At 43.0% G+C, this 14,496-nt stretch overlaps 1 protein-coding gene across 13 annotated transcripts in view; it reads left to right on the forward strand.

Annotated features, from left to right (window-relative positions):
• Lrrc49 (leucine rich repeat containing 49) overlaps nt 1-14,496 on the forward strand; it is a 112,132-nt gene that overhangs the window by 80,073 nt on the left and 17,563 nt on the right. For all 13 annotated transcript variants that reach the window (XM_075965628.1, XM_075965630.1, XM_075965635.1 and 10 more), the window contains 2 exons: nt 3,859-3,942; nt 8,393-8,559. In XM_075965628.1, the coding sequence (XP_075821743.1) occupies nt 3,859-3,942; nt 8,393-8,559 (251 nt within the window). The remainder of the gene's footprint in view (nt 1-3,858; nt 3,943-8,392; nt 8,560-14,496) is intronic.

A 14,496-nucleotide genomic window follows, 5' to 3' on the forward strand; every position in this document is an offset into this window, starting at 1 on the left:
GCCGACATTTACAGGGTCTGACATTACGAAGGCTATTGAAAACTGGGTTCTCCTTCTGTAATGTGTGGCCTCTGGAGTTACATGTGGTCCTGTAAGTTTCTTAATAAATGCATCTTAATAAATGCATCGTTAATGTGTGTCATTTCCAGAGAGACATTTGGAAGCCAGTGTGTTGTTCATGATTCTTTATGTTCATGACCCATGCCCTGGTCATTATGGAAGCATGCACTGAGCATAAGATGCCCTTAAATGGCAGCTGCCAGGAATACCTTACTCTGTACCAAAAACATCTGCAGTGTTCTTTTAGCATGAAATAAACTTCCTTAACACTTCTTGTGTCTATAACATGTTTTTGTGTGTGCATGTTTGTGTGAGTGCATGTGAACATGTCAATGTGCACGCATGTGAAGGCCTGTAGCTGACGGGTGTATCCCTCAATCACTTTCCACCTTAGTTTCTGAGGCAGGGTCTCTCCCCAACCACAGCTCACTGATTCCAACAGACTCTCTGGCCAGTAAGATCCAGAGTCCCTTCCGCCTCTGCTTCCCCAGCGTTGGGGCTGCAGGCACGGACAAGCACACACTTTCCTGACTGAGCCATCTCCTCAGCCCAGTACTTGACAATAATATTAGTAGAGCAGTAGAAGACGGGTAACTTGGCTCCTAATTTTAACTTTAAAGACTGTAAAAACTACTCTTCTCTGTCTAGTGATATTGGACAAACAACACAGTCCCTGTGATCCTAAGAGCTTTAGTGTTTGTGTATTCGAGGGAAACAATAGCTCTAGCTGTGTGTTTTAAGTGTATTATTAAAAGTACACTGGAGTGAAGTAAATCCCAGGGAATGAACTGCCATCACTGGGACTTCTCAGGTCGTCTGTGGTTGTTTCAGAGCTTGTGACCTGAAGCAAGTGTGACCCAGGTCATCCGGCACTGTTGACTAACTTGACATTGTTTTTATATTGGGTCTTCCTGGGCAAACTAAAGGCAGGAAAAATGTCTAAATCTCTGGCTTCAGATAGATTGATTGCCTTTTTAGCCTCACGAAGGATGGATGTGGCTTCATTCCAGAGTCTGAGCTAGTCTTAGAGGTGCCAGAACTACCCCTGGCTTTCTTTTCCTTCTGGCCAGCAGATTCATGGCCCATCTTCACAGCCAGAGACTCAGTTTTTTATTTATAAAGCCAGCTATTTCATAATTATGTGTGCTAAAATATAGTCATCAAATGCAGATATACTTACACACATATATACATACATATCCTTAAAACCCTCAGTGTTTAAATGGTTTTGGTGTAAATCCAGTTTTCCAGGGTTCAGAATTCTTTTTAAAGTCCTACTGCCTTGAATAGCCTCTCACTTTCTCTGAAAATCAGATGAGAGCATCTTTAAAGTATGTGTCCTACGTGATCCCCGCAGCTTACTGTTGTGTTTGTATCTGGGCCCTTGGAATGACTGAGGCTTCTAGTTTGTGTGTTGTAGATGAGGCCACTTGGGGCACCAGTGTCTTTCTGCTCCTTCAGAAAGGACATGAAGTAGTTGAGAGGCTGTGGTTTCAGCAGTGGCCCCAGTGCAGGCTGAACACACTGGGTGGATTCTGAGGTTCACTTGCAAGACAGCGGAACAGCCCCCTCGGCAGGTGGCTGTAAACAGCCCTTGTGCTCTGTGACTCTGAGATGCTGCACAGACCTTAAAATCATAGGGTAATACTTTTGGTTGTTTTAGAAAGGTAGGCCATTTTTTTTTCTCTTAAATCACCTCTAACAGAGGAGACTGTTAGCACCCAGCAGATTTATTAAATCAGCAGTATGGCATAGTTACTAAATGAGCTATTTTGTGAAGCTAGGGAGCAAAGTTCTGAAATTTTTACTTAATTTCTCCTTTTTACTTGTGCTTAGTTTTGTTTTAATTAGTAATTATTTTCCATACTTTAAATTTACCAAAACCACATTGAATTTCCATTCCTTTTAAAACAACTACATCATATGACCAAACACTGCTAGGTTATAAACTTCTAAAATTAGAAAAGTAAGCTTGCATAAATCTTTATTTAGACAGCAGCAGTATTACAAGTTACGTTTCAAGCCAGGCAGTCTCTGGCCTGATTTTTGTCACTGACTGTGTTTCATTCCAAGCCAACACCTTTCAGAGCATCTGTTGTTCATTTCTTCCCATTTCTTTTTTCTCCCTCCCTTCCCTTCCTCCCTCCTTTTCCTCTTCTCCCTCCCTCCCTCTTTTTATCCCCTCCTCCCTCCCTCTCTCTCCTTCTTCCCTCCTTCCTCCCTCTTTTTCCCTCTCCCCTTTCCTTTGTTATTTCCTAGGAGTTTGGATTTGGGTCAGTGTCATGCTGCTGGTTTATTCTCTGGCTCTGTAGTAGGGCCTGAAGTCATGATACCTCCTACAGTATTCTTTCTGTTCAGACATGTTCTGGCTAACCAGTCCTTTTTGCTTATGTATTGAATTTTAAGATTATGTTTCCCTTTCTGTGAAGAATGGCCCTGGAATTTTTATTGGGATGGCATTAAATCCATAGCTTAATTTTGGTAGGATGGCTATTTTCATGATACTAATTCTGATCTACAAGCATGGGGGTGGGGTGGGGGTCTTTTCATCTCTTTGTAAATCTCTCAGTTTCTTTCTTCAGTGTTTTCTAGTTGTCAGTATAGAGGTCATTCATATCCTTGGCTAGGCTTATTCTGATGTTTTTGTTTTGAGGCTAATATAAATATTCCCTGGGTTTCTTTCTCACTGTGTTTGTTATTGGTGTACAGAAAGGCTATTGGTTGTGTATGTTAACTGTTTTTTTTTAGCCTGACATTTTGCTAAAGGTATTATCAGTTCTAGGAATTTCCTGGCGGAGTTGTTAGGATCTCCTAAGTATGGATGCATATACTCTGCAAATGGAGATGCTCTGCCTTCTCCTTTTCCTGTCTACATTCCTGTTATTTGCTTCCCTTGTCTTACTAGCTTAGACTTTCAGCACTATATTGACTAAGGGTAGAGAAAGTGGACACCTACATCTTGTTCTTGCTTTTAGTAGGAATGCTTTTAGGCTCTTCTCCACTAACTATAATATTGGCTGCAGGCATGTTGTTTGTAGTCTTTTAAATTTTTATTTCATGTGCATCGGGGCTTGCCTGCATTTATGTCTGTTTGAGGGCATTGGATCCCCTGGAATTGGAGATAGACAGTTGTGAGCTACCATGTGGGTGCTGGTAATTGAACCCTGGTCCTCTAGAAGAACAGTCAATGCTCTTAACTGCTGACCATATTTCCAGCCTGTGTTTATAGTCTTTATCATGTTGAAATGTGGTCCTTCTATTCTGAGTTTCTTCAAGACTTTTATCATGGAGTTGGATTTTTTCAAAAGCATTTTCTGCACCTATCAAGTTGAATGACTGTGTGATTTCTGTCCTTCACTCCATTTATGTAATATATAGTATTTATTGACTTTAATATATTGAGCCATCCCTGACTCTCTGAAATTAAGCCAACTTGATCATGATGAATAATCTTTCTGATGTGCCCTGAATTCATTTCACAAGTTTATTTTTTCCATCTTTATTAAAGTAGAATTGACAAAACTACAGGGAAAATTTTATAATGAAAAGGGGGACAATCTGGCTGTCCTTTCCTTTCTCTTGTTTTCTTTCTTGTATTAATTTGCTAGATTTAGCTCACCTACAGGGTTAGGTGCGGGCTTACAAATTTACAATTCATTTTAGAATTAGGAGATGAGAAGAAAGGATAGAGAAAATGCCAACCCTTCCTCCATGGACTGTTTTCTGTTAGCACACACCTCATTGCAACATGGCTTAACACCTCAGGATACTTTCTCTAAAAAACATTTCTCTTTCTAGGAAGAAGAAAGACGTGTGGCATCTGTTGTAGCCAAAAAAGAGGAGGAGAAGAAGAGGGAAAGTCATAAGCAGTCTTTGCTGAAGGTATATCCCTCAGTGTCTGCCTCCACTGCACACAGGAGCACACACACTGATGCTGACCAGCCAGTAGGAACATGACTTTCAAAACTAAGTTTGTGTTTTGTAAATAAGCCCTGCTAAGAACTTCCATGGGTTACTCTATAAATCGATCTGAACTTAGGAAATACAGAGGTCTGTGTATACAAGATGTGCAAGATGGACATTGTAAAAGAAAGAGACGCAGCAGCAGGATGAAGGGAATTAGGGCATTTCTCATGCCAGTGTGGCGTTTGTGTATTGCCTGGCATTAGTATAACACTTTGATAAATCTGTGATTGACAGCTATCTTTACTGATATGTTTTTATAAGCTTTGCTCTGAGTTCTTAATGACAGCTTTTAAAACCTAAAATGTTTCTCCATTAGCACCTTTGATACAGAAATGGTGAAACTCTTGAGGAATTCAGAAGTGAAAATGTGCTTTAAAGTAGTTCTAAGCAATCAACATAACTGATGTAAAGTTCCCCCAGTGGTGATTCTTTTCGAATCTTCATGCTGTCATCGCAAAGCCTGGTAAAGACAGGTTAGAATGGCCAGCTGGGCTCTAAATTAAGCCTGTTGTCCTAAGCAGTACTCCTTTTCTTAGGCTTTTCTCTTTAAAGTGGCATGCAAAATTCAAAGTGACCACAGGTCACTGAAGTATCCTTAGATCGCCAAAGGGGTGGCTGTGTTCTGTGGCTTGGTCGGGGTCCAGGCTGCACAAGGACATGCATTTGTCAGAACTGTTCTGCAGTATGGGAAGATTCCTAAGTTAGCATCAAACCCGTCTCCAGCACCTTGCATGTCGAGACTACAGATCTGAAAGAGACATGAGTCATGTACTGGCTGGAGGCGATCCTCTTCCCTGCTGCCGCCACTGACCTCCAGACTTCCCAGTTCTTTTTGGCTACCCCTTATCCATTCATCAGTGTGCCTACCCCTCTCCTGACATAGATTCCTCTTGACTCATTTTCTAACAACACGGTTTTAGTTTTCTTATGTTGGATTACCCCTAAGAGTTTATCAAAATTACATTTTTAATGTTTTGTTTATAAAAATATAACTGTAGTGGTATTTTAAAAAATGTATACAGGAGCAAGATTTGCCACTGACAGGTCACACTTAGTCACACCTTTTCAAAGTGGCCGTGCTGGGCAAGTGGCCTTACCTGCCACACCGTTGCTGCTGTCCAGTGCCTATGTGGATGAGTAAGTTAGAGATGGTCCGAGAGACACTTGCACACTTGAGTAAAATCGAGCCTGTGGAAACCTCTCGTGCAATAGGCCCAGAGCATGGCAAGGAAGAGTGGACATGGAAATCTATAAGCCTGCCAGCTTGCCAGTGTGAGGGGAGCCTGGGACAGAATCAACCTGACTTTCATGTCCAACTGAAATTTTATCTCAGTATTACTCCCCCCACCCCCCGACTCAGCTTTTTCAACATTTAGGGAAATGTGCCATGCATTCTAGTGAGCAGTTAAGGACTATTTGGAAAGCTTAGCAACAACTTTAGAAAATTTAGCATTTTGTTTGAAGTGTTAGTGCTCTGTCTGATTGCTTATGAAGACTGTTTAGCTTTTTGTTTTTAATAAGAGAAGTGTTGGCACCAGCAGCCTCAGGCCTGGCCCTTGCTGAGAGCCGAGGCCACAACAGAACAGAGCTCCAGCGCTCCCGTGGCTGCTTCCCTGCAACCGCACATACGGATCATGAAGATGACGGAAGCGGGGTGGGAAGGAACTGAGGCGTGCAGAGCCTGTGGCCTCAGCTGTGCTCACATGCCATCTATGAGATGAGGGAAGCGACAGCTGTGATGTGCACTAGTGAGGTCCTGTCTGGCCAGTGAAGAACAGACTCAAATGTTAGAAGCTGAACTTCACTCCTCAGATGCTGGTCCCTTCCACAAACACTTGACAGCCTGCAGCCACCGAGCAGTGACAGGCATGGATACAGCTGGCCTGTCAGTGCTGCCATTACCTTTTGGGTTTTGCCTTTCCTTGTTACCCCATAGACACCTTGAGCCCTCCTGTGGCTCTCTGCCCAACCAGGAATGCCCACTTGATCTCAGGACAGACTCATGGCTTTTTTTCTTCTCTAGACCCCAACAAAATCACCTACTGACTTAGTCAACCTAGAACCCAGCTGCTTTGAACAGCCTGGAGAAAGGAAGTGCTGCTCTGGTGAGGGCGTGAGAAAGGGTTTGCCTTTTCTGAGGCCATCTTGTTACACATTTGCTCACACACCCCGTGGTGGAAAGGGATTCTCTGACTTTCTCTAAACACTGCTGTGTCTGTCTATCTCATTATGATTTTTTCCTGACAGCTAGGAAGCCAAGTACATGGAGGCAGTGGCCTTGCCACTAGGTGGAGATGACAGCATTGTTTAGATTAGAGAGTTAGGTTGGCACAGCAAATAACTGAAATAGAATTTTATAAGGTTAAGTTTTTTTTCATATTCTAAATAGAGTAATAGTGTTTTATAGAATAGCAGGACTTCAATTGCTATGTGCAAGAACATTATGCACAAAATGTCAATCATCTCAGACATATATACACAGTATTTACAATGTTCTAAACTATGCAGACATTTGAAATAACAAACTGCAGAACAGAGAACTTGGGCCAAAAACATTTCTAAATGTAGAAGGAGAACTTTGAAAAGGTTAGTTCCATTAAGCAAGCCGTCACTTGTGGTTCCTGTCCAGTGCCACACACACTAGCTAAACTCTTAGGTAAGCAAGCATAGGCAGAGGTGCAACTACAAGTGTTTGTTTTCATTTGTGCAGGCGCCAAGGGAATGGGAGAGAAGCCCCTAGCCCTTCCCTGGCTCCAGAGTAGACCTCCTGGAGAGGGGCTAGTAGCTCACTTGGTAAATGTTTTTCACTGGCAAATTTTGAATGAAAGAGAAAAAGAAAGAATCTATATTTAGCATTCTAATCTAACTTAGATTTTAAGATGTTAACTTTTGAGGCCAGCAAGATGACTCAGCAAGTAAAGGTTTTTGCCACCAATTCTGTCGACCTTAGTTCAGTCCCAAGAACTCGCATGGTGGAAGGTGAGAACTGACTCTAGCAAGTTATCATGTGACCTCTGACCTCCATACCCATGCATCATGGCACATACAGGCTCTCACACACATGCACGTACGCACATGCGCACACACACATATTCTCACACACACTCTAACACATGCATGCACACAATATAAAATGTAAAAAAAAAAAGTAAAGGCTGCAGAGATGGCTTTTCAGTTGAGAGCACTGGCTGCACAGGACACAGGTTCAATTCCCAGCACCCAAATGGCAGCTCTCAACTGTCTGTAACTCCACTTTCAGGGGATCTGACACCCTCTTCTAGCATCTATGAACACTGAAACTATGTGGTTCACAGACATACATTCAGGTAAAACATCCATAAAACAAATAATTTTTAAATAAAATAAAAATAAATGAAGTATTGCCTTTTGAAAATGGTGATAGTACCAGAATAGGAACCCTTACCCAGTCCCTGTCAGCAGCATCTGCATAGAATAGAGCATGTTAATGGAGCATGGCTTCTTTGGGCTTATGGTTTCTTTTTTCAGAAGGGTTTCTATGAGACAGCTGAGTTCCAAGGCTCCAAGTCAGTGGTTCTCACTGCATGAGAAGTACTGGAGCCTGTTGGAGGGGCAGACTCCTGACCCCCCAAAGGCGGGTTAGTTGAGGCACCCTGAACTCCAGAGCCCCTGCCCAAGGCATCATCCATTGCTTTTCTTTACTCAGCCTTCCTGCTCTTCTACAATGATAGTAGCTATCCAGAAAATGTTTATCCAGTAGAACTTCTTCTAGTAGCTTAGATAATATTTTTTCATCCTTAAATGTCATGATCTGTACCATGGGGGCTGGAGGGAGGGCTCAGCACTGAGAGTGCTCGCTGCTCCTGCAGCACACGTGTTTGGTGGTTTGGTGGTTCACAGTGCTTGTAACGCCAGTTCTAAAGGGTCTGATGCTCTCTTCTCCACAGCAACCCACACATACATTCACATAAATAAAATAAGTATTTTTAAAACCAAGTTACACCATGAAATATGAATACTAATCAGTCCCCACCCTTCTTCTCCTCCCTAATCATTGGGTAAAAGACGAAAGTATTAGTAACTACTTCTTGCTCTGTTTAAGGACAGAGGCATATAACTTTGCCAAGCCAGAGTTTCAGTTAGTGAAATAAATAATCTCACTGTTCAAAACAAGAAGTATTCTAATTTTCCATGTAGGCTGACAGCATTATTAAGAGATTTGAGCATGGGGTGAACACAGACTCATAGGCTTGCTTTTGAAGGTGTGCTAGTTGTTTACCGCCAGGGAATTTGTTCGGAAGGTACCAGAAGAAAAGGACGGGAAGCCAGTGTTTCTCTCTTCACAGATACATGTCATATTAACTGCTTTTTTATTACCTTCCTGTAGGAGAAGAGAAGGCTAACAATTAACAATGTCGCTCGAAAGTGGGACTTGCAGCAACGAGTAGCCAGTCTTGTCACCACCCAGGACAGAAAGGACTCTGAGTCCCCTCTGCAGGAACCCTGTCAGATCGATGGAAGCGCTGCCATCTCTGCATTTCCAGAGGAAACAGGGTATGCGACGGCGCTCTCATGCTACTGGCGCTTCTAGAGTTGAGTTTTGAATAGGAATGGTAAACCATTTAACATAGTTATTTTTGAGGAATAATTTTCTTAAGAAAGCCAGAGCTGAGATTAAGAAGTTAAGAGAAAATATTAAAAATATAAATCTGTAACATTTCCCTACTGGAAAAATCCCCCAGTGGTTTGCTATTTTTTGAAGGGGAAAAGTCTAGAGACTAAATATAGCCTATGAGGCCCTCTGTTCATGCACATGGCCTTGGAGATACCCTGGCTCGAGAGAGAGCTTCTGAACCTCCATCCTCACCTTCTTCCCCAGCCTTTTCTGGCCTAGGCATCTGGTGAGTCTGTTGCTAGCTGCATGTTTTCCCTGGGCTTTCTACATGCCCCTTTAAATGCTTCTGACAGCCAGGCCTAGCGCCCAAATCCCAACTATTTGGGAAGCTGATGCCAAAGGATCACAAGTTCAAATCTGATCTAGAGAGTAAGTTCAAGTCTAGCCAGGGCAAATTACTGAGCCTTTGTTTCAAAATTAAAGAAAAAGTAAGTGACAAAAGGTTGGTGTGGCTCAGTGGGAAAACACTTGTCAACCATGTACAAGGCCAGGTCCAGTCCTCAGCACTGAAAAGGCTTTGGACAAATGCTACCCAGCAGTTGCCTTAGCCCCAGTGATACTTCAGGGCAAGCTCCACAAGGGCAGACCTTGGTAGAGTCAGGTCCAGACGACAGAACACAGGCGCAGCTCTGGGAACTGTGCTCTGTACTGCGTGCCTGGTTGCCTGTGGCTGTCACCTTGAGGAGTGAGGATCAACAGGGGAGTGACGATGCCAGAGCCTCTCTCTGAAGTCCATCACAGTCCAGCGTTCTTCACTGAGTATTCCTCTGGTTCTCATCAGTTTTAGATGCTAGAACTCAGTCTGTCGATCTGACTGCTTTTCCTAAGGTGCATATTGGTTTGTATTAGAGTGGAGCTTATAACCTGGCTCCTATTCTATTTTCCCTCCCTCTCAGGACTCCAGTTAGAGTCTGTAACTGTGGTGTTACATTGCAAGATCAACAACATTTACATCCATTCTGCAAGCATAAAGCTTGGTCAGCTGATAGCATTTAAGCCTTAACAGCTCTCCTAAGCATTTAAGCCTTGAAAACTGCTTAGTAGATCTGAGTTTCTATGGGAAATATATTTCTTGGCTCCGGAGTTAAGCTATGTGCTGACACTCTTCTGGTCTCCATGTCACTCAGAGAGAAGACACCCTCTTTTCATCACACTTCCAAGCTCTCCAGACCTTGCCACATTGTGCTTTGCTTCATATCTGAGTGTTCTCTTCTTACGCAAATTCTCTTTAATCTGTGATTTCATATTACACAGTTTTTAAGGTTGAAAGGAATGAACCTGTAACTAGTCAAATTTCTCTCTTGAATAGAGCTACACTTCCTGAAGTCCACTGTCCCCATGTCTAATCCAGTCTTGTCACTGCCTTTGTACTCTCTGGTTTTACCGTGTCGTTCGTAGGCTGTGACTTCTTCCTGGTGTTATATTTTGTTCTCATATCCTCTTCTATTTCTCTTATTTCTTTTCTGTCCTTTCAGCCTCTTTAGAGGTAGAATCTCCCAGCTCTTACTCTGTGATTTCTTCTCCTCCACTGTCTAGCTGGGGAAATTTGTGCATGGCAGTGGCTTTAAAGGCCATTTTATAGATGAGGACACTGAAATGTATTTCTTTTCCTTTATGGATTTTCCATTTAGATGTTGCATAAGAAAGAAATTCTAAAAATATTGTCCCCATTTTGTTTCATAAAAGTTTAAATTTTGGTCTTCATCAGCCTTGGTTATACCTCACATCGATTTGCCTGAGGTGAGGGCTGGGTTTTCATTTCCTTCTATAGGAACGACCACTTACTCTAGTGTTCCATTCAGAATACTCGTTCCTTTCCCCCACTGGGATCTATGTGCATGTTTTCTTAGCAATGGGAGTAGGTGGGGTTTTCTTTCTGCCTCACTCAATGCTAGGGATTAACCCGAGGCATCACTGTTCTCAGTGAGAGCTCTGCCACCGAGCTTGGTCCCCAAGTCTAGTCCTCCAGACTGCCCTGGGTCATCTCCTTTCTCACTTTGTCCTATTCGTCCCTTGAGGGGCTCTCTCAGCTGAGTGGCTGCCATCTTATTCGCAGTGTACAGCCAAGGCCGCAGTTTGTTCCTTCCTCAGCACTGGACAGCCTTCGCTGTCTGGCCTCCTGAAGCTTGCTGGGCTTCCTGCTGCCAACAGTCCTTCCTTCTCGAGCTCATGAGACGTTATACATATCAGTCTCTTTACATTCCCAAATGGCACCTTGAAAGCAAGGGATTTAGATATGTGGGCTCATTCCTATCTGCTGTTTTGCTCAAGAGTACAGGGTAAACCGGGCGGTGGTGGCGCACGCCTTTAATCCCAGCACTCAGGAGGCAGAGGCAGGCAGATCTCTGTGAGTTCGAGGCCAGCCTGGTCTACAACAGCTAGTTCCAGGACAGGAACCAAAAGCTACGGAGAAACCCTGTCTCGAAAAATAAAAAAAAAAAAAAGAGTACAGGGTAAAGCATTATAAATGCTAGCAATTGTATTACTATTTCTTTATTAATCTTTAAAATAAACTAACATTTGCCTTTGGACAGTGATGCAAGCCATTCTTCCTAAAGGTGTTAGGCTAGTGTAGAAAGCTACAGAGTCTTTTCTGTAGTGTTTCAGCTTGTGTTTAAATGCTACAGGTGGTTTTCTACTTTAAGCCATCATCGATAGTCCTTAATATTTCATAATGCTAAAAAGATAAGTCATTCTTGTGTTACCGTGTTCATGACCTCTGACCTATGGGCATATAACCAAATGCCTAAGAGCAAGTGTCCATGAAAACATTATAGGCATATAAAGGAAAGAAATTCTTTAACACCTTGCTATATCCCATTAACGATTTTACTGTTCCCTGAACTTGGGACAGCTCAGCAGTAAATGACATGCCGCAGAGGCCTTTGCCCAGCAGAAATGGCAGAATACTAGGTGTAAGCTTTCCTTTGCTTACGTTGGATGCATGCAGTGAGGCTGGCTTGTTTTTGGTCATTTCCTGTCTATGAACACTGGCCTTTTAGCCAACACTATTATAATAAAATATAATGCGTAAAATGAATTTCCACACGCATGAATGTTGTAATAGAAAATTCATAAAATGAGTTATTGTAGGACTCAGCACCACCTACTTGGTGGGAAAAAAAATCATCGGAAAGAGGTGAAGCATTCCTGTTCTGGCCTGTTTCTAAGAAGCCTGAAGGCAGGAAAGAAAAAAGTGTTCAGGCCCCTGGGATAGTGTCTTTTTTGTTGGCATGTGTGTGGACTGCAGTTGGCCTGGCTCTTAAGAATTTGACACTTTACTGCATCAAGTCAACAACACCTCCACCACCACCTTTCCCTAGGTTGCTCCAGTAATAGAGGAGACACAGGATATTTCCTGGTTGTCTCAGAAAGAGCTGGTTGAGTAGATGGTACTTGGAGTTGACATTAACCAATAAAGAACTTGAAGGTAGTTCACATTAGGGATCCTCCCGCCTGCCGCCACTTATTCATCTTTGAGTTGGAGAACACAGCAGTAAGCTTTATGTGAAATCAAGCCTGAAAATCATGGAGCCTCCACAGAAGAAGCCTGACTTCCTCGTGGTGCAGGTTCAGACTGAATACGGGTAGGAAGCTGGCTGGGCCCAGTCACTCCCTAGAAGTTGAAGGCATACCTACTTCTTTCTTCCCCCTCATTTTCTATGGCCAATTAGCCATTAATTCCCCTTTTATCTTATCCTAAATACCTAGTGATATGTTGTCCTTCATTGATAATGGTCACAAATGTATTGAACTAACTTCAAGGCATGGTTTTATGCCTTTATTATTTCTGGTTTTCACAGCACCTCTGAAAACATGGTGATATGAAATCACCATTTATAGACCAGGAACCTCAAACTCCAAAATCCAGAACCTTCTTGAGAGAGTGGCAGGTCAGGAGGCTTAGCCAAAGGCCATCCAATTTTATTGGCAATGCACCTCTCCTATAGTTACCACGTCTTGCTGTTATGCCCTCTTGTGGGCTGGTTGACATGTCACCAGTTTTATTAATCTCTCTGCATCCACTCTTCCTCTCAAATCCTTCATAAAATAGATGTACTAATATGTCTGCAGGGGGTTCCTGAAGGCCGAGCGTGCATGTGCTTCATCTGTGTATCCCAGCACAGGGACTTAGACCTTGTCTGACTCTTTGGAGTTATTTTACAAAGGCTCCAACTGTGGCCTTCCTGCCTCCCTGCCCCCCCTCCCTCCCTCCCTTCCTTCCATTCTTGTATATGTGCATATTTCTGGAGATTGAACCCAGGGCCTCAGACATGAACGTGCTCTATTTCTGAGCTAAATTCCAAGCTTACTAGATATGGTCTTTCCCTTTTTGTTTAAAACCCTTTTCTGTTCCTCATAGCTATGGGATAGTATCTGACTTTCCAGCTTCCTTCCCTCGCCGTTCTCCTGTCTCTGTGTTACAGTCCCGTGTCCCAGGGTTCCAGTCATACTGAAACTGAGCTCCCACCACTGCTCAGCATAGGCTTCTACCCCCCTTTTTCCTTGTGCCCCTTCTCTGCTTCTGGTAAAACACTGTACCCATGACTCAAGGGTCAGTTTAAAGACTGCTTCTTTTTGAGACCCAGCTTCTCCCCCTACAGGGATTTGTCATTCATTTTTCTGTTTCCATAGCATAAGGTTGAAATACCCACTCAGTGACAATTAGCACATCATACTTAATGTCCATGCGTACCTTCTTTTAAATCTCCTATCCAGACTGGAAAATATTTGAGGGCAGGTATATCTTGATTTCTGTGTATATCTCCAATGCCTAGCACAGTATGGCACACACATAATAAGCTCTCTGCAAAATCCTACTGGTGATGACATAATGTGGTCATTTCAGTTTAGAAATGATATGGCTTGGTTGTTAGGATTATAGCCATGGTGTTTGGGGAAGTAGAGCTCCATAATTTGGCTTTACATGCAATAGTCTTGATATATCAAAAGGAAAAGGTGTATGTGCTCACTACTAACTGTCCTTATCAAATACAGATGAGTTAGTCAGCTGTGCCGGAAGACTTAGCACAGAACTCTGTACATAGCAGCCTTCTGGGAGGTGTTTGATGAGTGAATAAATAAACTGATATGTGCATATCATGTCTCCAACTAAAAAGGATGGGACATACCTCTATCATTCATGCAAGGATACTCTCCAATATATAAACATTGTTCAGTGTGCTTTCAAAATCATTTTTATGGAAATTGAGCATGCCTTAGTTAGGGAAGCAAATTAGTAAGCAGTGGCCTGAGGTGAGGCCAACCCAGCAGCCTCATCATTAACTGGCTTGGCCTTGCGTGTCCCAGGGAACAGCTGCTCTGTGTCTTCCGGGGAAGGCCAAGGCTGGCTACAGCCCAGCAGCCACGTGTTTCATGAGGTCTGCAGCAGCTGGAGCTCCCTTTGGCTCAGCTTCCTGACTATCTTAGAGCATCCTAACTGTAGGCTTATTTAGTTTTTCACTTTTTTCCCCAACAGCATGCTTGCTGAAAGTGTACACAAAATAATAGCCTTATACTCACTTTAGAGTTTATATTCCAATTTTTTGAGACAGGGTTTCTCTGCATATCCCTGGCTGTCATAGAACTCACTCTGTAGAACAGGCTGGCCTCAAACTCTGAGAGATCCGCCTGCCTCTGCCTCCTGAGTGCTGGGATTAAAGGTGTGCGCCACCACCACTCTGCTATATTCCTAATCTTTTACTCACATGGCAGAAGAAAAGTTAAACCACCCTAAAAATGTGATGTGGGACAAGATTACGTCCCCGTGGGTTTGCTCATCACGTTGGTATCTAGCTAATTCTCCACTGAATTGA

Source organism: Microtus pennsylvanicus, chromosome 3 (assembly GCF_037038515.1).
Source record: "Microtus pennsylvanicus isolate mMicPen1 chromosome 3, mMicPen1.hap1, whole genome shotgun sequence".
NCBI classification, from domain to species: domain Eukaryota; kingdom Metazoa; phylum Chordata; class Mammalia; order Rodentia; family Cricetidae; genus Microtus; species Microtus pennsylvanicus.